The sequence below is a fragment of the Saccostrea echinata genome, unplaced genomic scaffold (assembly GCF_033153115.1).
Source record: "Saccostrea echinata isolate AGI-Se365-2 ecotype Australia unplaced genomic scaffold, CSIRO_AGI_Sech_v1 ptg000054l, whole genome shotgun sequence".
Classification (NCBI taxonomy): domain Eukaryota; kingdom Metazoa; phylum Mollusca; class Bivalvia; order Ostreida; family Ostreidae; genus Saccostrea; species Saccostrea echinata.
This window is the reverse complement of record NW_026889803.1, coordinates 63387117-63414724: the sequence shown is the minus strand read 5'-3', so window position 1 is coordinate 63414724 and position 27608 is coordinate 63387117. Positions and strand designations below refer to the sequence as shown.

The following is a 27608-nucleotide window of genomic DNA, read 5'->3' as shown; positions in this document are numbered from 1 at the left end:
GTTATTGTATCATTTCTTTACTGAGCCTATGAAAAGCACCCGACAAACAAAGCCCGCTTTTATAACGAATTTAGGCCTAAAGCATTCATGATGATGCTTATGTTTAGCTCTGATCCAAGCAAGTAAGGTAAGAAATCACTCTTTGTTTCAAGAAAATGTGAAACAGTGACTGCAAGCACAATTTAAAAAAAAAAAAATCCTAAATGATCAATGAAATTATAAATCATATGCCATATGGAGCACCCATGAATAGACGACTTTCACATTCTTAAGAGTTATCGCTCTTTGTGGCGTCACGCTCATTTTTCTCACTTTATATCCTTCGTGTCTTACCTGTAAATATTTTAAACCTTCAAACGTTTTCTGACTATTTTCTACCGTTCCTATATTGCCATGGCATGGTGCAACACAGACAACATAAAGCGCTATAGATTAAAGTTTGATACCCGTGGGAATTCCAATAGATTGTTGGAAGATCCTGGTCTCTAAAAACCACATAGATATTGTCAGTCAGAAACTTGAGCATCTTTTTAATGTCAACTTCAGAGTACTTGTGTGTACAATCAGATTGTTTATTAACAAAGTAACTTTGCAAATGACCAATAACAAGGTAAGTAAATTTTCGAGTTCCATTTTTTATTGAAAAAGCAGCTGTCAACGATGTCAGAAAGTCAGACTGTCTGGACTTTAATTTATCGTGGGGAATAGTTGTTAATATAAAGTTGAAAAGTCGAAAGTTTTTATGTTGTTGATTTTGGTAAAATTTTGTGATTTCTATGTTCCAAAAGTTGGAACAATACAAATCGGGAGCAGAGCAGAAACGGACCTCTAAAAACATCAGAGATGGGATCAGGTGCCATGAAGGAGTAGGCATCCGCTGTCTACTGGTCACACCTGCCTTGTGCTCATTGTCATGATCGGGCAAACGGAAAAATCCGAAGAAATTCAGTGTTTAAATAATGGCCTAACAATAAGTATGAAAAACGTCAGTCAGCATTCGACTTAATGATAAATTGTATTTGTTGGCAAGGCCATTGTATCGACCATAGAATTTGCGAAATGATGACTTCAAACGAGACTGTTAATATCCTTGTTTCATCAACTTGTTTGTCAATAACTTGCCTCGGTTTAGAAATTGTTCATACGTGGAGCATGCTCTTGCGTATCGAATCAACTGGGAGATATAAACCTCATATGCAGGTGATAAGGGTATATTGCAACATAAGTTAGGGAAGTTGACGATAGAAAAGTTGAAGTCATCATGTTTATCATAATTTTTATCGTGTATAGTATATGGTGACGTAGAATATTTATATCCCGCAGTTAAGAAGGGATATTAAGGTGGTATGGGATACCAAACGAAACTTCTCCTACATATTTATGTACCCAAATTAGAAGGATTTGAAATACCCCCACCTTTCAGTATATTAAAGTGTAATTTTAATAATTTTTTTATTATTTTAATGAGAAATACAAAAACGATTTTTTTTCTTGCATAATTCTTTTTTCATAAGCTTAATATTATAGGCAGGCGTTTGCTAATATAAAGTGTTTATAAAAACAAAAATGACAAGAAATATGTCTTAGTATTTGTTTAATTTTCAACAAAAAATAAGCGTAAAAAACTGGGAAAACTTTATTTCTTGAAAACAGACGGATAACATTTCATGAAAGTCTACATTAAGAATGTATCTTAATATGTTAGCAAAGTGAAATAAACAAATTGAAAAAATATATATAAATGGAAAATATAAAATGCATTTAAAATTTTTTGAATTAAAAGATCCGAGCAGAAGAGTTATCCTTCTTTATTTTCCAAGGGTTGAAAAAACCTGGGTGCTATTTTAGGAATGATGAGCATTTTTTCCCAACCATAAAAAAATCGCACTTTGTAGTTTTCAACTTTGAGCGGTTTTGAAAACAATGCATGGACAATCGCTTTCCAGGACGTGTCTTGTTCAGAGCAATTGCATTCATCTGAACGTTTTGGGACTATATACAACAGCTGGCTGATTTGTGACCAAACAGTTACTTCTTGAATTAAATAACAAAAAAGTCCAGCTCTGGTTAACGTGATAATTGATTGGTGATAATTCAGCACAAAGTGAAGTAATCGCACTTATCCATGCCTCACCGCACACAAGGTGCTGTACAGTTACTCAAACAATTGAAATACAGCTTTTGCTTAAAAGTGTTCAAAAGCAGCAATGTTGATACTACCTTTTACAGGGGTTTGCTTTTTTAAATGTCCGTTGTACAATTATAAGTAAATTTATATACTTGCGATTTTTTTGTCTGTTTTTACTTAAAATGCTGACTTGTGAGAACTTGCATTGAAATAGGCTTCAGAGTGTTCTTTTCAACGGTGTATCTACAAATTTTGACCCGATAATAAGCACTCGTGCAAATCAAAACAATACTTCAAACGGAAATACGTCATAACGTGGAGGTATCCCATACTACCTTAAAAGGATGATGTTTTTTTTGGGGTGTGTGTGTGTCCAGATTCCTGTCGATATTATAAAATGTTTACATCTGTTATGATACACGGATGATTTTTTTAATTCTGAGATTAATGATCAAGGCTACATTGTAATCTTATAGATGCCTTGATCAGTATTTGAAATTAAGGTCATGCTATTAATATTTATCATTGCAACTTATTTTTGAAATTCGAGTGAGTTTTTTACACCACGAAAAATGTTTTTCAACATATTTCAAGATAAAGGGAATCTTTTCTTTTTTACTATACAACTGTTCAATATTACTTTAAAGTTTTTCTTTAGATTTTTGATAGAAACACTTACATACGGACCATGTATGATACTGGAGTCCTTTTTTAAGGACAGCAGATTGGTAATATATAATTGTGGATTCATAGACTTTGTTCGTTGTATTTATACATTCTTCAAAGTTTGGCGGGTTGATCTATAAAAGAAGAGAAGACGGCCGGAAAGGGGGGGGGGGTGTTGTTATTTTTTTAAGTGGTAGGATTTGTAGAATAATTTATGAAATTCATAAATAGATTCAATAAAACAAGATATAATGTCTTATCTGCTGGTTGGTTCTGTTAAATAAATGTAATTTTTTAATTAAAAAGAATAAATCATGAATCTAGGCCAAGGAACTTTTGTTTAGTTTTAAATTTAGGGCTTTAAAGCGGCCACAAAAATCACATTGATGATATAAAAAATTTCTTTTTAATACAGGTATATATTTTGAAAACGAAGTACATGTATTTGACATAGACCAGAAAAAGACATGGGCTCTCCATCCCTGGAGGCATTCATCCTTGAAGAAAACGTTTTGGAGGAGATGTTCTCCGAATGGGGGGATTATCCGACAAACAAAAACACAACTGGTAAGCTCTTCTTTCTATAGTACAGGTACATGTAGATATAAGTCCTGAACTTGATCCAATTAAAGTATAGGTAGATTTATACAAGTAACTTCCCATTAAAATGGGCTATAGTAATACTTATACTGTTTTGTCATAAAACAGAAAATACCAGTGAAGTCAAACATTCTGGGATATCAGATGAGAAAGGATCCAGTTCTACCGCGTCAGGTGACAAGAGAAACGAGGAACGGGCACCGACTACAGTCGTGGCTAATATTTTAGACAGCAACTTAGACACCGATAATGATACATGTCCGTCACCTCTGGGGAAATTTCGTCCTGGATATTTATGGGTAACTGATTTTACAAGACAGAATTGGTGTGAACAACAGCTGTATTACACATTTACAATACCCACCATAGCTGAGGAGAATCCGGTTATGACGGCTGGAACTGACTTGGCAAGAGGTATCACTGTATCAGAGTAGAAAGATCCGAAACCCAGCAGTAATAAATCTGGCAAAATGATTTAAAAATGTGATATAAACTAAACAATATTCGCAGTTTCTTGTTGTGGAAGTAGCTTTCAATGTGTACTTACACAAATATGAAATTTTCACTCGGGCGTCCTTCATTAGAAACAAATTGAACCACTGTCTTGTAGACACAAAGGCTCTTACAATTTAACATTCGTAACACGTGCCGTGGTTTTTCTAATTATTGGATTGACGTTCAGAGAAGTCACTCAATTACTGAAACTACCTTTTTGAAAATTGTTTAACTGAACGTGCAGAGTTTAAAAGTTTTTGGGAAAAAAAGTTGTTTTAAAATAAATTTCAACAAAGCATTTGAGTTTATGTAGTTTTAGAAAGTTCAACAGAACTCGATTTAAATGAATGAAATAATTGCGAGGATTAATTTTATTGTTTTCAATAAGCATTCTTAAATCTTGTCATTTTTCTCCTTCCAGAATTAGCGACACACGATATAGTTAAGGTTGCAGTACAATCTAATGAGGATATATGGGCAATCAAACTGTTAAATCTGCACTCGGCATTGCTCGCCTTTCTTAACGGAGGCAAAATAGCGAGAGAAGTGCCAGTATTCGGGAATCCATTTGGAGGGAATATTTTTGTGGTGGGACTAATTGACGAACTCCGATTCGATCCCTCCAATTACACCATTGACATGGTTGAACTGAAAACACGCCAGTCTTCCAGCTTACCCTCCAAGGCCCAAAGAAAACAACACAATTTTCAGGTTATGTTATATAAAACTTTGTTTGATGATCTAGTGAAGGGACGAGTTTCAAAAGATTTCATAGCATCTTCATTACGGATAGACCTCCACAAGGAACTTGGAGAACCTATCAAAGAACATGCAGAGAAACAGTTCGTGGTCATTAAGAATCTCAATGATCTGATGGACCTCATTTTTCATAAGATTCAAACTCTAACCTGTATTAATCAAATACTCATTGAATATGTACACCAGAAATCAAAGCAGACGATAAATCATGTGGAAGTAGAATATGACGTCAGTGAGATTTCTCGCTTGTATGAGCAGTACCTTCAGTTCTGGAGAGGGAATCGAGAAGCAGTGGGAGTAGAGATAGAGGACGCGTGGAAATGTCAGAGATGTGACTTTCAATCTATCTGTGATTGGAGGAAAAGGAAGACAGAAGAATGTATACTCAAAAACAAGCAAGCAAATAGAAGCAGCACTTAAAGTTGTGGGACGCACAATCTTTAATTCATTTGTGTATATAATAAATCTAATTTCACGTACTGTGGCTTACTCTTGCATTTTTTGGGTCTTACTATGTACATAGTGTTATCAATTTGAAATTTGATTGACCCTTTTTCCCTCATTTTTCCCCCCGGAGATATGAAATTCTGAGTTTTAAAACTGTCAGCGTCATCATAACACAACATCATGACTTTTCCCCGTTAACTATATTCCTCAATGTAGCTATATCGTATTTGCATTCGTTGTTGTTCGACCATTATGGAATTAACCAAGTTAAATCGACAGTGTGGATAAACAAAAACCTTGTCATATCGAAGCTAGCACAAGATACGTCGTAATAAAATTAATTAACTGACTAGGTTCTCGGCCAGAATGTGTCGTGCCGACCCTCGGCCTAAGGGCCTCAGGCAAACAGTTTGATTCTTGGGTCTGGAAAAAAAAACCGCATGTTGTTCTCCAACCCAGTAAACAAATGTGTAGTGTTTGGTGTAACGTGTGCTAATGCTTTTTGGACTTTATTAAAAATAAAAAAAGTTTTAAGTCCTAAGGTTCATACGACGAATGGGCTAGAAAGGGGTTTATAATGCCCAGTGCTACTCTTGTTGCAAACAAGGTCATTGTAACGGCAAAATATTTTGCAAAATTCTTGAAACGAAATTGTTGATACTTGTAGTCTCAACTCATTTGTTTGTGGCCTGCCATGCTTTAGAAATTGATCGTAAGCAAATCATGGTTATAAGCAACGAATTGATGAGAAACATGCACCTTACGAAGGTGGTAATGGTATATTACTGCAAAAGTTAAGTTGGTAAGTCATTCCATCTATCATGAAGTTTAATTGATAGTTTTCCGGCATTACCCACAAATATAGTGATATATGAAACAGATGCGTCATCCTCTATGCTGTCTTTTATTTCGAGTTCAGTTGGATACATCAAATCAAAATCAGTGTATGTATGCAAATGAATTTGTTCATTGATAGATTTTCATCAATCTATCTCAATGTCAAATTGAAGATCAAAGCGAAAGACCTCTTCTTTTATTTAGTAGTTTCTGAATAAATTTTTCTTCAAAAGTATTGAAAAACAGATTGATTAATAAAGTTGCAGAATAAGTACCCATGGGATTCCAACAATTTGGTTCTCAAAGACTACAAGATCAGAAATTGCAGCATGGTCTTAATATCTACTTCAGAATACTTGTTGGAGAATCAGGAACTTTTTTAACAAAATAACATATTGGATGTCTTATCACAGATATTTATATTTCCGATTTCATTTTTAATGAAGAAGCACTTTTCTTCAGTATAAAATTGTCTCTTTTTTTAATGTGTTATGCGGAATGGTAGTATCAAGTGCAGAAAAATCGTATGGTTGTATTGATTTGGCTAATTTTGGACAAGTTTTAAGATTTTAGAAGTGTTAAAATTTACTAAGAGATTTTTCTTTTGTATCCACATTTGGTTTAAGGACATACGCAACGTACCTTACCTACTGATAATTTTTCAAGATATTCTTAACTTAAGATTATAGTGTCATAAGATGTTCGTATACAAAAAATCAGCATGCATTACCAGGGGTTTTGAAAAGATATCAATTGATGAAAATTCTTGTATTAATCAAAGAAAAATATATAAAAATTACTAAACATATATTCTAGATGTTTTGTTTATCCAAACTTGTTTTAGAAGAAGTGTACAATAGCATATATAGACATTAAAATGTAGCACACAGTTCCTTTAAGTTTTGAAAGTCTTCAACTCCTGGGAAAAAGACAATAAAGTTCAAACTACGCTGCGTATGCCCTTAAACCACTTCTCAAATATTTTTAAGCACAGTACTTTTTAAGTTTCTCCTCCACTGTTTTTGATTATTTTCGTAAGAGGTAAAGACAGAGGCCTGGAAAAATTTTTTTTTTCTGGATCCTGCTACATGTACATGTATGTATTTTTGTAAGGATTTTTACGAAGTTCTAAAATCCAGTGTAGTTATGTTAATTCAAATTTTGTTAGTAACTTTGAAAAAAATTATTTTGATTTTTTTCTTTCTAATAAAAGGGAACCTTGAGTATAAATTGGAATTAGCAGTTGTAGAATTAAATTCAAGTTCCTCTGAAATTGTACCAATTAGCCTTACAAACAAAGTCAATGTTTCAGCTAAACAGTATATTCTAAAGCATGTAATCTATTTTATTCTCTCCTTACTTTCAAATTAAGGAAGACATAAGGTACGCACCGTCTTATACGGGATTTACTGGACCTTTTGAAATACATGGAAGCTAATAAGATATGTTTGGAGCCTTTGCTTCTCTTTACCATAATAAAATGACACCTTTTTCTTTGATTTCACATTTTTATTATTGATCTTATTTTTTGGCTATAAAAGGTGCACCTATGTTTTGCCATCCATCATGCAAGTTTATCAAATCTTCGATTTTGTTAAAACATTGTTTTTTTAAAAATTATAGACCGTTGGCACATTTAACGCGTGTTTTCTCTATGGCATTTGTAAGAAAATAGGGCACCTATCTGATAGAAATATTGTTATATTTTTTTCCTTTGTCAGAATTCTACAAAATGCGGTGATGATGATTTGTTTCGTGTCTTAAAAATGTCTTTCAGTGTAAATCTAGCATTTTCGGATATCATGTGGCACACAGCATTGATATTTTTTGGTGTCCCCATGAATTTCAATCGACCAGTTTGACTGTTATATTTTAACTCCCCTTTTTTCCTTTTGAATTATTGAATCCATCTGAAAATTATACAGCGTTAAAAATTATTTTTTCCACATATAAAAATCATATCTTTTATACGAGTTCTTCGGTGATTCGGTAAAAAGCCCAGTTTTCACATACGCTGTCATTTTCATCTTCTTTGCAAAAATCATTTATAAACAGTTTTCAGCTCAGTGTAGTGACCATGCTTACTTTAAAAGTGAATTTCTTTGCGAGTACAATCGGAGAAGTCATGGGGTTTTCTGTGATTAGGAGCTCTTTCACAGAACTTTTCAACTGTGAAAAAAAATAACATTTAATACCTACATGTATGGATTTATTATGATATACTGTATATTGCATTACTTATTGATAAACCCCCGTATATTGAAGAATCTATGGATATACATTTATAAATAACAGGAACATAAAGAAGAATATGAAGATCATTTACAAATACTAGTAGAAAGGATAGAAACATCAAAATTGTGCAAGTCAGATACAGTGTAAAACGTTCATACATTTCTCTGACTTTTTTTCCTTGTCCAAGGACACAAAAATATGGGGTAATTATCTCAAATATAATGATAAAAAATATCAGAAAAAATTGTAAGTCAGATACAATGTGAAACATTCATACATTTCAGAGTTCTCTCTCCTTGTCCAGGGATAATACCAAACATCCGGACATGGAGAAAAATGGAAATTAATCAAAAAGAGAACTACTTATAAATAAATAACAGATTCATGAACTTCTAAATTACCATATTTTATTTGCTAATGTTACAATTATTTGCACATTACAATTAATACAATCACTATATAAATAATGTAATCCACTTTTAGCCGACAGAGAGGAGGAAATCCATGGAAAGCAGAAAACAGATGAACAAGAGTTTGCTTCAATGTTTTACCGTCAATCGAATTTGTAAAACACGACGTGGTAAAAAGACCCTGAATAAAGGTTAACTTTGTTTCCAATACAGTTATTAGTTTGTGTATGATCCATTATGTTGTACTGTGAACAACTGGTGGCATCAAATTTTTTTCAGCTGCATGTTGAACGTTAAGAAGGAGAAAAAAGTAAGATTTTATACATTTCCTCCTTTTTAATACCGGGGGATGGGGGTGGGGGTTATGACATGCACTTCCTGCATGTGAGAAAAGCACAAGGATATCAAATAACTCCGATTGTGTTCAGTCTCTTTACCAATTTTATAATCTTTCGATATATGTTCACTGTGGTATTTTAAAATTTAAAAAAAGCTTCATGTTATACTTGACATTTTCTTCGACAACATTTGTGTAAACTTTTCTTTTACTTGTAAATCGGAGAAAATGACCAAAAACAGGTCCTTTATCCGTTCTCAATTTTAGATGCTACTAGAAAGCTGTACGATAAATTTGGGAGCGGATAAAAGATCAAATTATTTTAATTGTGATATTATTAGATTTAAAAGTCAGCTATAAATCATTTTAATAAACTCACCTGGTTACCCATATTATATATTAGTTCTAAATAAAATTTTGACATTAAGCTCATAGGAGTCTGATCACTTATTAAACTATTAAACCGGATAAGTAGATTTAGAATTGCCAAATGACACATTTCCTTAAATTGCCCGTGCGTTTTACTTCTTTATATATAGCTTGTTTTTACTTTGCCTTTGTTAAGAAATTCACTTGCCATAAATAATAGCATAATGCTCTTGAAAACGTTTATCAATTTTTTCGTGAAAACTTTGTAAATTAACGGTTTGATCAAGGTATATATTATTATACAATTTCTTGCCTGATAGATATGTATACACAAACCAATATAAAAGTAACTTCCCCTAGCTCCCATCGAAGAGAGAAGAATGTACTGGAGTATTTTGCCAAATATTACTGATGCTACAAACCTCTTTAAGTCATTCAAAATGTTAAAAAGAAATTACTAGAAAAGCAGTGGTGGGCAAGTTTCTTTAATGGAGTGAACGGTTATAGTGATATGGTCCATAGTTCTGCATATTCTGGGCCATATGATTTGAGTCGAAAATTATGAATGTGGTGTGTTAAAAGATGATCTTACCGAGAAAATATGACACATATTTTGAGATCGTATACATTACAGGAGCATGCTGGGAAATAAAGATTTTACGGCTATGAATAAACGACTGATAGGGACCTCCTCCCGACGATTACATGTACATGTAAAACTTTCTAAAGGACTACGTTTTTGCATCACATGAATCCGGTTTATGATTCTATTGATGGTGGAATTTAGTTTTTGATACACTGTTATGCCAATGAATAAGCTTTGTTTTGATACATACATGTAACTAAGGCTGCAAACTTTACCAAACTACATTTAATTAACTTGATTTCTCCTTTTCGAATGAAATTTGAGATTTAATTTTTTAAATCACCACCATCATCATATCTTTGGTTTTAAAAAGGGAAATTTGTCTCCAGTATTTTTTCCATCGAAATTACGCAGGTACGGACCATACCACTCTAAGTTTGTACGAAAGGTTGCCATATACATGTAATAAAGAAACAATAAAGAAAAAAATACTGCAATTCGATGTAATTACTTTACGTTTTTTATTTGTAAAAGTTTTACCAATAATTCGTACCAACAACTACAAAATAACAATCTTTAAACACATTTTTTTTACCAGGGAAAAACATTTCGCATACAAAATTCCAAATTCCGAAAAAGAAAAAAAAAATGTCGCGAATCATCAGAGATTCGACCGAAATTGTCCTTATATACTGGAATTACATTGTATGCAATGTTTTGCAAAGACTAAGTACTTTTTCGTACTACTCTTTAAAAAAAAGCGCCACTTTGGAAGGACCAATTGGAAGTGCTTTCATTCCATTTTTTATATAAAAATGTTTATGTAAGCATTTTATTTGGACTACGTTTCCAAAAATGTCTGCAATGTTTCAATGAACTGATATACTTTATAACGAACACAGGGGCGATCAGGGAAACATTGTCTTTGAGCGAATGAGTGGTGGAAGTTTCGTCTGAGCATCTGAGCCCTTTCGAGTTTGAGATCGGGCCGTTAGGACCTCCCTCTGAGAATGTAAAGCATCGGCAGTTTGGGCATTACGTTTAAATTCATTTCTTGTCGTAGGACGGGCGGTCTTTGCTGAAGTTAAGTGTCTTAATAACTCCATTGGATCATCAGAAAGTTTAGCTCTCAATCGGAAACTGTGCAAAGGGTTCGTTTTTGTCATTCCGATCTGTATGCTTTTCAAAATATTTTTAGTAAAGAGTTGGTCGTGTTTTTCTCTCTGACCCTTTATATAAGAACTGACCCAGGTAGTGTCTTTAAGAGGCCATATGTCCTCTCGGGGCTGGGGAGTTTCTGGGTCTAATTCCACGTCTTCCAATTTCATGTTTGTGTTTCCAAATTCAATTTTTGGTAAAAGCATAGAAGTAATTCCTTGTTCATTTGTTTTAATTTCAACCCCTCCTCTCTGTTGCTTAATCATTAATGCACGAATTTGACTAGGATCCATTCCGGATCTTTTAATTTCTGGCTCTGGTTCAGGCTCGGGTTCTTCTGTCTCGTCTTCTTCCTTTTCCTCTTCTTCCGGTTGCATTCTTGATTCAAGGAACTCTCCCTCCTCGATTGCCTTCGTTAAAACTTCATTTAGATCTTTGATAGAATCGTTCATAGATTTTTGTTTACCAAAAACAAGACACCATTTTCTCAATGCTGTTCGCTTTTTAGAGTTAATTCCGTTTCGACATTGGATTTTTGCCTTGTCTAGGACCTTAATCTGTTGTTCAAGACCTTTATTGGCGAATTTGTTAATATGGTAGGTATTGTCCCCTGCCGTACTTCGAGACATGCTAAGAGCACCTCTCATGACTCGCTTTATTTCTATAGTCTTTCGTTTATTCATGGTGTCATCAAATTGGTACAAGGAATTGACAACACTGTTCATATTCATTTCTGTCGTTACGGTAAGAAATCACAAGTTACTATCACAACAATTTACGTCTCCATTCAATGTTCAGGTAGAATAAAGTCTACAAATGTTATTTTAGTCCATATTTTCACTGCTAAGCTCCATGTTTGCGTGGAACATCGGGTAAACTTTAATAGTACCCAAACTGATTAAACTACTAGGTGTAGAAATTAATAAACTTGGAGAGAACAAACCTGAAAGGATTGAAAACAGGGTAGAGTCAGTTCAAAAAAATTAAATTTTACGTTACATGTTCGGTTCACGTCGTAATTTGTTGTAAAGAAGTCCATTATTTCCAAGTATTTATTTTACTTGGCCTATTCTGAGTGCAGAAGATTAGCTTGATAATCATTAAATCCGAGTTACCAATTGAAATGTTGAAATCTCATTACCCGCCCAATGAAATGTTATTGACATGACTCTAAATCCGAATAGATTATCATATGGATTTATCGATTTAAGTTCTTAGTTTTATGTGCTTCATCTTTGTTGACAACAGAGGGTATAAATCAGTTATATTACACTTAACACCAAGTTTATGTTTATTTAACACTAAATATGCATAACAAGTATAACGCGAGGTTAGAAAATCTCTCTAAATTACAATAAATTGTTCTTTGAACGACGTAAGTATACTCTCAGTTGTGTTTACGTTTATAAGTGCTCAGCTTCAAAAAAGGATCATTTATGTAAGACTATAGAATAGGATAGTAGTTTTCAAGGAAACAGAATTCCTTTTCTCACATCTCACACATACCAAGTGTCTGAAATAAAAAATAATAAACGGAATTAAGTCAATTAACAATGAAAGACATTATCCAATGTGCATTATAACGGCATTAACGTTCACAAAGACATTAAACTGTAAATCCTATCCTATAAGAGTACACGTTTACTAAACTGAGCACCGCGTAAATATTAATTGTCTTATTTAATTATCTTTATCATTTTTTTTCTTCTTCAACATTTACATTTTTTTTTATCTTTCTCCAACATGTACATTCATCTTCATAAAATTTTATGCATTAAAATAATACATGACAGTATAACCCCATTTACAGAAAACTTATTCATATCTAATAAGATAAAGTTTTCAACCCGAGTTGCACTTAATTTAATCCATTTAATCGTTTTTGCATAATGCGTTTTACGCAAATAGCAATCCCTGATCATTAACAAGTAGTGCTTCTGACTTCCACAAGACAGATATATCATAGATTATATCTGAAAGAGTAGGCTAATAACTTAATATATGTAATTAGAAAAATAGTTCAAAAATTATTTTACAATGTTATGAATAAAAGAAAATTAATATCATTTTTCTGCGGTTTATTCTATTTTGCCGTAAGTTTATTCCGCCTGTGCACAGGGACCCTCGCCTCTTATTAGACAGACAAAAATCTGGGGAGAGGGCTCACATCATGAAAACAAACTTTAAGTATAAATTTTATTTAAAGTTTGTTTAAGGTGTGCTTTTTTAGATATATGCTTTGTAAATACGTTTTAAGAAAATAATTTATGAAAATAGTCTAACAGTCGATCCCATGTTTATTATCGGATAAGAGGGTTTCTGTCCACAAGTATATGTAAACCAGATCTTACTTTCTAACACCAAAAAATCATTGTATGAGCTACTGTAGTTATATATATATATATATATAATTCACGCACCATAAATACACAATTTTTGCATTTTCACAATTTTTTAAAAATATGCTGTATCAACTTCCATCAAACAAAGAATCTGGGGGGATAAGACGAGCCATGTGCCCACGCCCATTTTTCGGCTATGCAAGAACATTTATTGGAAAAAATCTCTCAATTGTTCGAATTTACTTAAGCATTTTAATGTTTACCGTAGTTTTCAAAATGATATTTATATTCTAAACAAGCTAAACAGTTGACTTTCATTTACTGTCACAAATGTCTAACATGGGCAAGGACTTCTATTAATTAATCTGCATATTGAGTGTTTACACTTATTGTGGAGATATTATAAAAAGGTTAACATCGTATATAATGATAATGGTGATCTAGAAGCGCTTTTATTTAAAATAAATAAAAACGGGAATAAAAGTATTCAAATATCTATTATAATTTTTATCCGACATTTTAAATTTACTGTAAATAAGTTCATTACTACATCTATATATTTTATTTCCAGTGAAAAATATGTTATTCCTATAGACATATTTTATAAAGTAAAACAAAATTAAAACCAAAAAAAAAAAAAAAAATCAAAAAATTAGACCATCACTCGAACACTTTCCTCAATAAACGTCCCTTTAAAGAGCTCCTCGCTAACCACTAGACCACGGAGGCACACATACATGTCTATTTAAATAGCATACAGTTCTCTATATTTAGCAAGCGTTTTTGGACTTAGAATTTTTTAAGACCACGGTGAAAATTTAAATAAGTTAACTTAATTTTTTTATGTAGAGTGGGTCTTCATACCAAATTTTTGCAAGTGTAAAAAGCAACATCTTTCCATTGCCTTTCATTAATCGTTCTCAAAAAAATGGTACGATGACCCACTCTATTTAAAAAATTTAGTTATATCATCCAATTTATGTCAGTTTCTGTGAAAATTGAGCGTGATGCCATTTTGTTGTGTTAATCAGAATCATTTTCGCTGTTACAGTATTCAGGTTTTGTCAAATTTATATGCAAATGGTAATAAGCATTACATTAATTCAACAAAAAGTGAAATTTTTGTAAAATGAATTTATTGATTTTTTATCGATCGTTATGTAGGCATATGGCACGGCTTATCCCCCCAGTTTCTTTGTTTGAAATTTAATTGAATTCAACGAAAAGATTTAGTTTTATACTTATCGACTTAATGTTTAAGAAATGAAATAATTTTTGAATAAGTAAGTGATTAAATTATTTATTATAGTGACATGCGTATTGATACAATCATACAACGTATTTTACAACAATAGACTTTGTTTCGTACACCCAGCCCAAAGGATCTCTATGTCACTGTTCATATTTATAGGCACATAAATGAAGAGAGAATGATATTGGGTGCATTTTATTTCCGGAATTTTTAAAAATATTCAACTTTTCATTTCTGACATTTATCATAAGCTACTTTTCCGGCAAGAAAACAGAATTCAAGACTTTCCTTATAAAAAAAAATTAAAAGAATAAGTCATTGATATCCAACATAAATTCGGTGCAGTCACCAACATATAGTTAGGAGGACATTAAATCTCATTCGCCTCTATTTTTCAAAATCAATTGCAATAATCTTCATGAAAGTACATATTTTTGTAACGACATGTCAACAAATCACTTTAGAGTAGAGTGGAAAAATATAAGATGGAACGAGGACGAAAAAGACAGTATAAATTATGATCTAAGTAATAATGCAGAAACATTAATTAACATAATAAATTGTCAGTTAAAAGACCAACAAGAAGTAGACAATTGTGTTAATAATCTGTGTAATGTTATAAATGAAATTGTTTTACCAAAATGTCAAACAAAACGGGAGCAATATACAAGTGAAAATTCACAAAATAAGCATAAATCTAGAAGAGATGATAAACCTTGGTTTAGTGATGTATGTAAAAAGAAATATTTGGACTATAAAAACGCTTTGCATATTTTTAATGTAAATAAATCAACGGAAAACAGAAACAAACTATTGCAGGTAAAATCAATTTATAAAACACTCGAAAGAAAACTTAAAAGAGCTTATAAATGTCAAGAAGGTAATATGATACAATCGTTAAGAAAAACCAATCCACGAAAATTCTACAAACATTTTTCAAAAAGGAAAATCAAATGTCCTGCAACTGAAATAGGGTTGGAAAATTTTTATAACCATTTTAGGAATCTAACTCAGAATACAAACTCGGAGGAAGATCAATATAACCCAGATACTGATAATTTTATTGAACCTGTATTTGATGAATTGGATTATGAAATTTCTGTCGAGGAAATTAGACATTGTATACAAGATTTAAAAAGAAATAAGAGTTGTAGTGAGGATTTCATACTAAATGAACTATTTATAGACTGTAGTGAGACACTCATACCGGTTTTACATAAAACGTTTAATGCTATATTTATGTCTGGGTTTTTCCCACAATCTTGGTCAAAGGCTATAATTGTACCAGTATATAAAAAGGGAGACGTTAATGACACAAACAATTATAGGGGTATTTCCTTGGTTAGTTGTATGGGTAAACTTTTCACTTCTATTCTAAATCAACGACTACTGAAGTGGGATAAAGATATATCTGTCATAACAGATGCCCAATTTGGCTTTAGACATGGTTATGGGACTGTTGATGCAATTTTTGTATTACAATCATTGGTAAATAAGTTTCTACGTAAGAAGGGTAGGAGATTATACTGCTGTTTTATAGACTATAAAAAAGCATTTGATTTTGTTAATAGGAGCAAATTATGGGCTAAGTTATGTAAGCTTGGAATACAGGGTAAATTATTGAAGATAATTAAATCTCTTTACGAAAATATCAAATCGTGCGTAAAATATGATGGTGTCCTTTCCGAATATTTTGGAAGTCAAGTTGGACTCTTTCAAGGTGAAATTTTATCCCCAATATTATACTCTTTTTATGTAAACGATTTTGAAATGCATTTGTTGAGCGAGAACTGTCCATCGATTGAAATTAATCTAATTAATATATTCCTTATTATGTATGCTGATGACACTGTTATATTAGCAGAAACACCCGAAGCTTTACAAGAAATACTTAACTCTTTGCACAATTATTGTAAGAAATGGAATCTTACTGTAAATACAGATAAAACTAAAATAATGGTTTTTAGAAATGGAGGAAAAATAAAAGAAAATGAGAAGTGGTTCTATGACAAAAATGAATTAGAAATAGTAAATGAGTTTAATTATCTTGGATTATTATTAAATTATAACGGTAAATTTACTAAAGCACAACAGAAGCTGGCAGAACAGGGGAGAAAAGCTCTTTTTAGTGTTCAAAGTAAACTTTATGATTATTACTTTAATACTCAAACAAAATGCTCCGTTTTCGACATTTACGTCAATAGTATACTTTCGTATGCTTCCGAAGTATGGGGTTTTAACAAAGGAATTGATATAGAAAAAGTTCATGTACTGTTCTGTAAAAAAAAATTAGGGTTAAAAAAGAATGCTAGTAATAAGCTTCTTTATCTTGAACTAGGTAGATTTCCCTGCCATATTTTAAGAAAAATAAAAATTATGAAATATTGGTTAAAGCTGAGAAAAACAGAAAATTGTATTCTGAAGACGTGTTATTAAGAAATGGTACAGGAAAATGATGAATGGATTGTAAACATTAAAACAGAACTAGATAAATTAGGATTAAACTTCTTGATGCATACATATTATGATGAAAAATATGCATTTAAACTTATTGAACAAAGAATGAAAGATATTTACATTCAAGAAATAAGAGCAGAAATTAACATTATGCCCAAAGCTAATTTATACAAATATCTTACAGAAACACATTGCCTTCAATATTACCTAAACAAGCCTTTAAGTGTTAAAAATCGAGAAATAATTTCAAAATTTAGGATGTCTGATCACAATTTATATATTGAAAGGGGTAGATACACGAATACTAGTAGAAATGATAGAAAATGCATATTATGTAATCAGGATGAAATAGAAGATGAATTTCACTTTATTTTACAGTGCCCAACATATGAAAATATAAGAAAGAAATATATTAAAAGATATTATTATCAAAATAGTAGTGTATATAAATTAATACAACTATTTAGCGCTCGAAATGTAAAGGAATTAAGGGGTCTTGGAAATTTTTTAAGAGAAGCAAGTCATATACGGGAAAGTAAATTAGAACTACATGTATAATATTAATTTTTTAAGAGTGATTTACTATGTCACAACAATATATATATATATATATATATATATATATATATATATATATATATATATATATATATATATATATATATATATATATATATATATGTGTGTGTGTGTGTGTGTGTGTGTGTGTGTGTGTGTGTGTGTGTGTAAACATTTAATCTCAATGTCATTTTAAATTGTGTGAATATATTGTAATATATATTATATATATTCTCTTCTTTAGCCATGTCAATTATGTATATACTATATGTAATTACATGCATGTAATTATGTTTCTCTGATGTATCTGTTGATACAAGGAATAAAAGAACTGAACTGTGAACAAAAATTGCTTGCACGTCTAACACATGCAAAACTTTTAACAAGACTTGGTGCTGCATTTATATACAGTGTATCGTAATATTTTTTATTCGATAAATATGGTTTGAAATAAATGTGATATTTATATCCTGTTAAAATTTTATTCCCACTTACTTAGTTAACATTAAATTACCGGAAAGGTATCTCCCCCAAACTTGCGGTATTGTAATATATATATATATATATATATATATATATATATATATATATATATATATATATATATATATATATATATATATATATATATATATATATATATATATATATATATATATATATCTCGGAAATGAAAATAAAAAATGTTGAAAATGAAAATAAAATTTGTCGGAAATGCAATGCAAAATTCCGGAAATGAAATGCAGCAAGGATATTAGTATATTCTTTTGTGAAGTTCTGACTGGTTTTAAAAGCATCAAATATAAAATTAGCAGATGGAATGTTAATTTATATGAAGGTATGTTATCTTACCCAAATAATCATTTATATTTTTTTCGTTGTAATTTTGAATGTACATGTACCACTGTATGAGAATTAGAATTTAATGAATTTAAGATTGTCTTTTTTCAATTGACTATTTCCTTTAAAGTTGGTTATGAATTAATTTATATTTAAGCATTAGTAAGCTTGAAATAGAAATAGCCAACATACTTGACACAGAAAGCACATCCTCATATCCAAGGTACCACTTCTCTATACCGGTGGGAAGCCTGTTTTATATCCAAGCTGAAAGTGCACGACCTAATCTGGATCAATGCACAGGTTGCATTCACATGCAAAAAAAAAAAAAAAAAAAGGTTTGATATCATTTTACTTTAAATTTTCGATTAAATACGACCTATGCCTTAATTACCTACATTTTTTTAATAATCGGTCAAGAGTTGACATTTTAAACTTTTGCTTTTTGTGTGTATTAAATAAGAGATTGGTAATGTCGTAAGTCCTTTCAAACCACTTAAGAAAAATTCAACATACTTCTAAAAAGAAATGAAAAGATTTAACTACTTGAAAACACTGACAGCGAAGCGTGCAGAACCTTCATAGATAGGAAAAAGATCGATATTAAACTGCATTCAATGCAAGTTCAATTGCATTTGAAAGATTTCCAGTTCAATAAAAAGATTTAAATTTCAGAATATATCGTTGCTGTTAGCAGTATAATTCCGACAGGAGCCGTGTGTTTGCTTAAACAAGCTCAAGAGAACAAAGGGATTTCTTCACAATGGTTGAACCAAGTGTAGGTCCGAGACTTTATTTTTAAAGTTTCCTTTTGATAATGCATTGTAAACCTTTATATGGGTAGAACTAAAAAGTAATACTAGTAACATTATCAAATGAGACGGACGATATTGTCTTTTTAAATTTAAAAAAAAAAAATAAAAATTCATCACTCTAAAATCCGTAGACAATTCAGTGTGAAATAATGGCCTTATAATTTGTACGAAAAGCGTCAATCAACATTTTTAACAAAAAATTATATTTTCAAACAAAGTCATTGTATCGACCAAAAAATTTGCGAAATGTTGACTTTAAACGAGAATGTTGATATTCTTGTATCATCAACTTATTTGTCAATAACCTGCCTCGTTTTAGAAATTGTAGAACACGCTCTTGCGTATCTAACCATCTGGGAGACATAAATTCCATATGCAGGTGATAATGGTATACTGATACATAAATAAGGGAAGTTTAAGGGAAGTTGACAGTAGATAAGTTGAAGTCATCACGTTTATCATAAAGGTTAACCGTCAGTTTGCAATCAATGTCTCTCTCTCTCTCTCTCTCTTAAACCATCCAAATATGAAACAAATTTGTCAGACTCTGGTGTTTTTTATTAGCTCACCTGAGCCAAAGGCTCAAGTGAGCTTTTCTGATCAAAATTTGTCCGTTGTCTGTCGTCGTTGGCGTTGGTGTTGGCGTTGTCGTCGTCGTTGTCGTAAACTTTTTACAATTTCATCTTCTTCTCCAGAACCACTGGGCCAATTTCAACCAAACTTGGCACAGAGTATCCTTGGATGAAGGGGATTCAAGTTTGTTCAAATGAAGGGCCACACCTTCTTCCAAGGGGAGATAATTGCGAATTCATGAAAAATTTATGGCATCTTTCAAAAATCTTCTTCTCAAGAACCAATGTGTTTGAAACTTATGTGGAAGCATCCTCAGGTAGTGTAGATTCAAATTTGTTCAAATCATGACCCCCAGGGGTAGGGTGGGGCCACAGTGGGCTATCAAAGTTTTACATAGGAATACATAGGGAAAATCTTTAAAAATCTTCTTCTCAAGAACAGCAAAGTCTTGATTGGTCATATTTATACGGAAGCATCCTCAGATAGTGTTGATTCAATTTTGTTCAAATCATGACCCCCGGGGGTAGGGTGGGGCCACATTGGGCGATCAAAGTTTTACATAGGAATACATAGAGAAAATCTTTAAAAATCTTCTTCTCAAGAACAACAAAGTCTTGATTGGTCATATTTATATGGAAACATCCTCAGATAGTGTTGATTCAAGTTTGTTCAAATCATGACCCCCGGGGGTAGGGTGGGGCCACATTGGGCGATCAAAATTTTACATAGAAATACATGGAAAAATCTTTAAAAATCTTCTTCTCAAGAACAACTAAGTCAAGATTGGTCATATTTATGTGGAAGCATCCTCAGGTAGTGTTGATTCAAGTTTGTTCAAATCATGACCCCGGGGTAGGGTGGGGCCACATTGGGCGATCAAAGTTTTACATAGGAATACATAGAGAAAATCTTTAAATATCTTCTTCTCAAGAACAGCAAAGTCTTGATTGGTAATATTTATATGGAAGCATCCTCAGATAGTGTTGATTCAAGTTTGTTCAAATCATGACTCCCGGGGGTAGGGCGGGGCCACAGAGGGCGATCAAAGTTTTACATAGGAATACATGGGGAAAATCTTTAAAAATCTTCTTCTCAAGAACAACAAAGCCAATATTGGTCATATTTTTATGGAAGCATCCTGAGATAGTGTTGATTCAAGTTTGTTCAAATCATGACCCCCGGGGGTAGGTAAGCCACGATGAAAGTTTAAACTTGTAGGGAAAAATCACAGTTAGTCAAAAAAAATGTGTAAGCATCCTTAGTTAGTGTAGATTCAATTTTGTTGAAATCATACCCCCCAGCCTCCTCCCTTTTAGGGGTAGATCGGGACCACTTATGCATTTAAGCATTGCAATACTAAACTGATTTTTGCTTTTTTCGCAGCCACAGTGCTCAGGTGAGCGATGTGGCCCCTGGGCTTCTTGTTTTGAGTCCAGTTGGATATATAGAATGAATGTAGGAGTGAAAATGAATATTGTTAATTGATAAAAGTCGTCGATATACATGTGTCGAAATGTTGAATTGAAGGTCACAGCAAAAGACTTCTTTTTTCAACAAGTTTTTAAAGAAGTTCCTACATATGAATACAAAAGCAGGTCTAATAATAACAGGACAGTATTAGAACCCATGGGAATTCCAACCAATTGTTGGAAGACCTGGTCTACGAAAACTATATAGATATTGTCCATGAGAAACTCAAACATCTTTTTGCTATCAACCCCGGAGTACATGTACTTGTGTGTAGAATCAGAATGTTTTTAACCAACTATGTTTGCAGATGTCCAATGGCAAGGTATGTAAATTTACGAGTTCCAATTTTATTAGAAGTAGTTGCCTATTCTTTCAAAGTGTCTGGTCTGTTAATTTATCAATTGGAATAGTTTTAAAAAGTGTTGAAAAGTCGCACACTTTGACGCTATTGATTGTGTTAAATTTTTTTGATTTCAAATTTTTAAAAGTTCCTTGGCGTTTTTCAGTATCCACATTTGATTAAAACCACTTTTCGAATATGTTGTTGTACAGTACTCCTGAAGTTTCTTCCTTCACTGCTGTTAATAGTATCCTGAGGAGTTAAGAAAGAGGCTTGGTAGAACATAATTTACTAGAACCCGCTATGTATCTTTGTAAGGATATTTTAGTGAGGAGCTAAAATAGCGGCTTGGTAGAACATTTACTGGAACCCGCTATGTATCTTTGTTTGTAAGGATTTTTTGTAGGTTTATTTTAGTGAGTAGTAAAGAAAGAGGCTTGGTAGAACATAATTTACTAGAACCCGCTATCTATGTTTGTAAGGATTTTTATGTAGGTTTATTTTAGTGACGAGTAAAGAAAGATGCTTGGTAGAACATAATTTACTAGAAGCCCGCTATGTATCTTTGTTTGTAAGGATTTTTATGCAGGTTTATTTTAGTGAGGAGTAAAGAAAGAGGTTTGGAAGAACATTTACTGGAACCCGCTATGTATCTTTGTAAGGATTTTTATGTAGGTTTGTTTTAGTGAGGAGTAAAGAAAGAGGTTTGGAAGAACATTTACTAGAACCCGCTATGTATCTTGGTAAGGATTTTTATTGTCTGACGTCATGGCGTCAGACAGTATTAGATTTAGCCAAGGCTTGTTAGTCAAGTCGTTCAATAGAATTCTTGTGATAACTTGATCTTGGAAACTTTATACTATCTTAACTATCAACTGGAGAGCATGAAGAGTAAAGGAAACATGCTAAACACCCAAACAAGCCAGAGTATTGAAGCTGATATGTCATTATTATCACATTATACATTACAGGTTGCATAACATTTGGCCATTCTCGAATGCATCATTCATGTCCAGCAAAACAGAAATGAATGAAGCTGGTCAGGTCAACACTTGTCGATTATCTTTATCAGATTAACTAATGGATGTTTATTTTCGATGCATACTGAGTCTCTCTATGTTTAGAATTTTTATAAATCTACACATATTCATTTATAAATTGCAGACGTTTCATTTAGTAAAAAAAATATTAAAGTGATTGATATATGCTGAATATTCTTTTGCTAAATGCAAAGATGTTAGCTCATTTGTAACACGTTTATTATTTTTTTAAATAAAACATTTCTTAATTATCAAAATTGTTCACCAATTGATGTTTAGATTTTTATGTGTTGTAGTTTTTCTTTCAAAAGCACTGGTTATATCTTTTTATCCATGAACAGGCCCGTTGGAAGAAATTTCAGAAATTTTCAGTTTAAGATGGACACTATCAAGTTATCAGAAGTTAAATATGAATTACATGATTTAGGAGACCCTATCATAAAATATAGCTATGTATAAATCGGCATAAATAGGGGGGGGGGGGGGCACTCCCCCTCCCCCGGCCGGACCCTACGTCCATAAAAAAGGAAATTACAAGTATAAATATAGTGTATATGGAATAAATTCATGTCCAAGTTTAAATTTATGCTGATGCCACTGATTTAAACTTTTATTGTTTCTTAGCAAAAGAATTCGTTTCATTACTCAGAGTCACGTTGATTACACTGGATTTAACTTTTCTTGATTCTTCGCGTAAAAATAAATTTGCTCAAGTCAGACAAGCTTTTTAGGAAAGCTAATACTTGTGAAGTTTAGGAATATAGTGAATGTATAGATATGGTAATTTGGTTGTCTGTTGTTAAAACTCACATAAGATTTTGAAGAATTTCCTCCTTAGAAAGGAAACTATGAGTATAAGTTGGATTAACACTTGTAGGTTTGAATCAATGTTTCTCTAAAATGTAATTGTAATAATGAGCCTTACGAACAAAATCGATGTTGTTACTTGCTTTGTCAGCTGGAAAATAATATTTTGTTTGTGTCATCTATCTTATTCTTTTTTCTTTATTTTTACTTATGAATTATTGAAGACAGAAGAACAGATGGTTTTCATATTGTTCCTCAACCGTTTAACACGAGATTTCAGCATCCATCTTACACTGACAAAGTTTTAAGATCTTCTCTTTAAGTATTTTACCCATCGTCTGGTATATTCTTTGTCGTAATATTTATGACATTTTGTCGCCAGTTTAAATTTTGGCCATTTTGAAATAAGTGATTTAAGGTCCTCATCGTTAACTATATTCATGTCACCAATAATCACGTGTCCAGCTGGACTATAGTTGTAGGGAGAAGAAGAACCTGAACACGTAGACGTATTATGATTCCGATGTTCGATATCTAGACACTGTAGAATTGTTTTTGTAATTAAAAAGTTTGAAAGCTATAGTCGGTGAATACTAGTATATGTTGGAAATACAAGGTGCGCTCTTCAACTTTTGTGATTAAGAATATTACTAATGTTTACGGCGTCAATTCCTTTGTTGGTAAATTTAAGTTTAAGGAACAGGATTTGAGAATTCTTGTCTTCCATATAACGTGGCGGCTTTAAAAAGTTTATGACTGGCAATATGTAAGGCACAATTTATGTAATTGGCTTAGGTTTATTCATACTAAAATCTAACTCAAACTTATTATGTTTAATTAAAAGAAAAAGTAAACCATCGTCCCTGGGTGGGCTCGAACCACCAACCTTTCGGTTAACAGCCGAACGCGCTAACCGATTGCGCCACAGAGACAGGTGACGAACAGAGCGATATATAAACACCAAAATACATGGACACTTATCAAGAGGTGCAGTTAGCCACGTGTAATGTGAAAGGTTGTTCAGACAGGTAATCGCTCATGCATCCCAAGAACCTTCGACGTTTTCATTTTTAAATTTTTATGATCATTATTTTTTGTGATTGTTAGAGAAGGTTACAAATTTATCTGGATATTATTTTAATGTTTCAGTGGTATTAAATAGTTACAATTTTTAAAAATATTTTTTCAACAATACATAGCTCTAAAATAGACAAGGAATCAACTCTGAAAGAAAGATTCCTTATTTTTTTTTTTTTATTAATTTGTTTGTTTATTAGTATGAGATAATTCTTCTTTGTATGATTTTATCGAAAGTATAAATCTTCGTTGCATACATTTTTAATCAATAGATTTGTCATGTTATTCTTGACGATATCTCTTCGAGAAAGAAATAACTCTTTCAGTGGTGATTAAAATGTACTTTCATTCATTCTTTCTTTATTTCCTCCTATATTGGAGATTCATTAATTATACAAAAATACACATGAATGAATGAACAATAGATAATACAGTGTATGACTTGTTGTTTATGAAAAAAAAAAAACTTCAATTCCTGTTTATAATTGTGATTTTCTGTAATAATAATGGTAAGACGTAACAAGGCCTTGTATAAGGATGTACTTTATATTAAAAACATATTAGATATGTTTTTCATAAATCGATAGAGAATATACTAAAACAAATGTAGCCTTTTAAATTAGTTAATTCCCTAAATTACTAAGAGAGAAAATTTGTGGATTGTTCCCATTATATTCAAATTTTGTTTTGTCAATTTCTGTTAAAAATAATATAACAGTTGTAGCCCTTTCATTCGGTCAAACCATTGATATATCTACTTCAAAGAAAAGCACTTTGTATAATAATGTAAGTATATAATCTTCGATTTACTTCCACAAAATTGTTGACAGTTTTGCAATAAAATTCAGATAATCTTATTAAACAAGAAAGACCTAACTTTTATTACATTGAAAATTCAAAATTCCCTGTTATGTTTTCATATACATTATAAAGAGAAGAATTTTACAATGCTATTCAACATATTTTGAACATCTGTTTGTGATGTGTTTCAGTCGCGCGTGGGAAGTTTATAACCAAAAGATTAGTGGTTCGAGCCCACACAGGGAAGTGAAATACATTTTTGTGATCCAGTAGAATGTATATAATAAGTGACACTCTTCTCATACCTTAAATCGTACTTTTTCCCGCAGGTCATAGTTCCTCGGAATCACAATTTCCGTTCAATCCGCGGGTAAAAATTTAGCAGATTTCTAGGATTTCTATTGTAGTTCTTGATTATACTTTCAAGGACAGTGAACTTTTCCAAGATTCTTGGGATGCACGAACGATTTAATGCCTGAACATCTTTCGAAATTACACGTGGTCAGTTGCACCTCTTTACAAGTGTCTATACATTTTACCGTTTTTGTATCATTGTTGCGGTGTTTTTCCTTTGGTGTCCACTGTGTTTTTATTTTTGATACACTATGACTAACTGTGCTCTAACAACCATGCTCTATCAAGATAGAACACACCAGGGTAACGATGCAACAATTCTAATGACCCTTGACCTTACATTGATAAAGAAAAAGAATATATAAAGTAGCTGACTTTATGAGCAAAATACAAGCACATATAAACATAGTGAAGGTATATCTTTCCTTAGGCCTACATAAAAAATTCTAAATTTTGCACGTCAATTTTTTTAAAATCCAAAACGAAATTCACACACGCACATTTTTATAAATGAATGTTTTCGTCTCTCATAAAGTTGAAGCATAACAAACCACACACAATGTAGTACAGGGAGTGAGGTGGATATTCCTTGTTTTCTAATTCCAACACAAATCACTGCATCCAGTAATTTAGAGAATCGCTGTTCATCTCGGTCAAAAGTGGACATTTTCCCGTGCCGCACGCCACTCCTTAGCTTGAACGTTACGAGGATATTTTTTGAGAGTCTATCAAACGCTGAATTTCATAATCGAACACTTGTACAAACCTTTCATTTTTCGTCTTCGTGTCGACCTAAGGACTGGTGAAATTAACGCCATCGTGTTTAAAATATTTCCTATATCGAAATCCATATTACAGGGGATTTTTTAGGGGTCGTAGGGGGCCTGTAATAGGTCCCATTCCCAATGGTAAAAAGTGTGTGTTTTTCCCAATTTCATTGAAGAAAATTCCCAAAAGACAATTCGAAACATGACATTAAAGTTATTCTAAACATATTAGAAAAAAATTAAACTTAAATTAAATAAAAGCTTCAGAACAGCAAACAAATAAGTTAAGCTGATTTTCAATAAAGATTTATTGAATGTAAATTAGTCAATAAATGCTTTGCAAATAAAAAAAAAAAAAAAAAGGCTCCTATTTGAATTTATCTCGAAAAATGTGAATTATGATATTTTTCCCAATTTTAACTAAATGACGCTATTTTTTCCCAAATGGAAAGGCCCAGGCCCTTGATTTTAAGACCTAAAAAAAAAACCTGTAATAGGTTCCATTTTTAGTTCCGGTAGACCAAACGTCATACTTCCCAAAGAATCTTGAACCTGCATCTGGTTTCCTAAATGATCTAAGGAATTTTCCTTCATAATTTCGGGTTCCGTGTCTATAAGAATTGCGAAAGCATAAAATCACAACCATCATCCATGGCGTTCAGAATATGAATGGACGAGGTAGAAAGTTCAATAAATACAGCGCGATATACTTTTCGAATCACGTGCTCTTTTTTTCATTGGTTATATAAAATGGTATGATAAAATTTTGATGGATCACGGCTAATTCAGTGCATGGGAATATGTAGTTAAATTAAGTGCTATTAACGTAAATTTGATAGATCATGGGTAGCTCAATACCTGAGAACAATGATACAAAACATATAGAGTACCTTTTAACTCGTGCATCTTCAGATATCAGACTCGGGGTACAAGCCCCCTCGTCTGATATCTGAAGATACACTCGTTAAAAGGTACTCTATATATTACATATATATCGTCTACTTAACTGCCTGTAATGCAATAGGAAACAACAGATGCTATCTGTTATATGATTTCAATGAGTCAGTTCTGGTAACCAGCCACAGAAA

At 32.2% G+C, this 27608-nt stretch overlaps 2 protein-coding genes and 1 non-coding gene across 3 annotated transcripts; 1 reads left to right on the top strand and 2 right to left on the bottom strand.

Annotated features, from left to right (window-relative positions):
* Positions 1–34: 34 nt before the first annotated feature.
* On the top strand, positions 35–5127 carry LOC133205815 (exonuclease V-like). The gene is made up of 4 exons (XM_061341698.1): positions 35–127; positions 3210–3361; positions 3503–3808; positions 4311–5127. The coding sequence occupies exons 2-4, from the start codon at positions 3262–3264 to the stop codon at positions 5066–5068; spliced, it is 1164 nt and encodes a 387-aa protein (XP_061197682.1). The 5' UTR covers positions 35–127; positions 3210–3261; the 3' UTR covers positions 5069–5127.
* Positions 5128–10777: 5650 nt separating this feature from the next.
* Positions 10778–11791, bottom strand: LOC133171716 (uncharacterized). Its single transcript, XM_061306504.1, has one exon. It carries the CDS (start codon positions 11756–11758, stop codon positions 10778–10780), a length of 981 nt encoding a protein of 326 aa, XP_061162488.1. The 5' UTR covers positions 11759–11791.
* A 12588-nt stretch (positions 11792–24379) lies between these two features.
* Trnan-guu (transfer RNA asparagine (anticodon GUU)) lies at positions 24380–24453 on the bottom strand. The gene has a single exon. It is a non-coding gene; the product is annotated as a tRNA-Asn (tRNA).
* Between the last annotated feature and the right edge of the window lie 3155 nt (positions 24454–27608).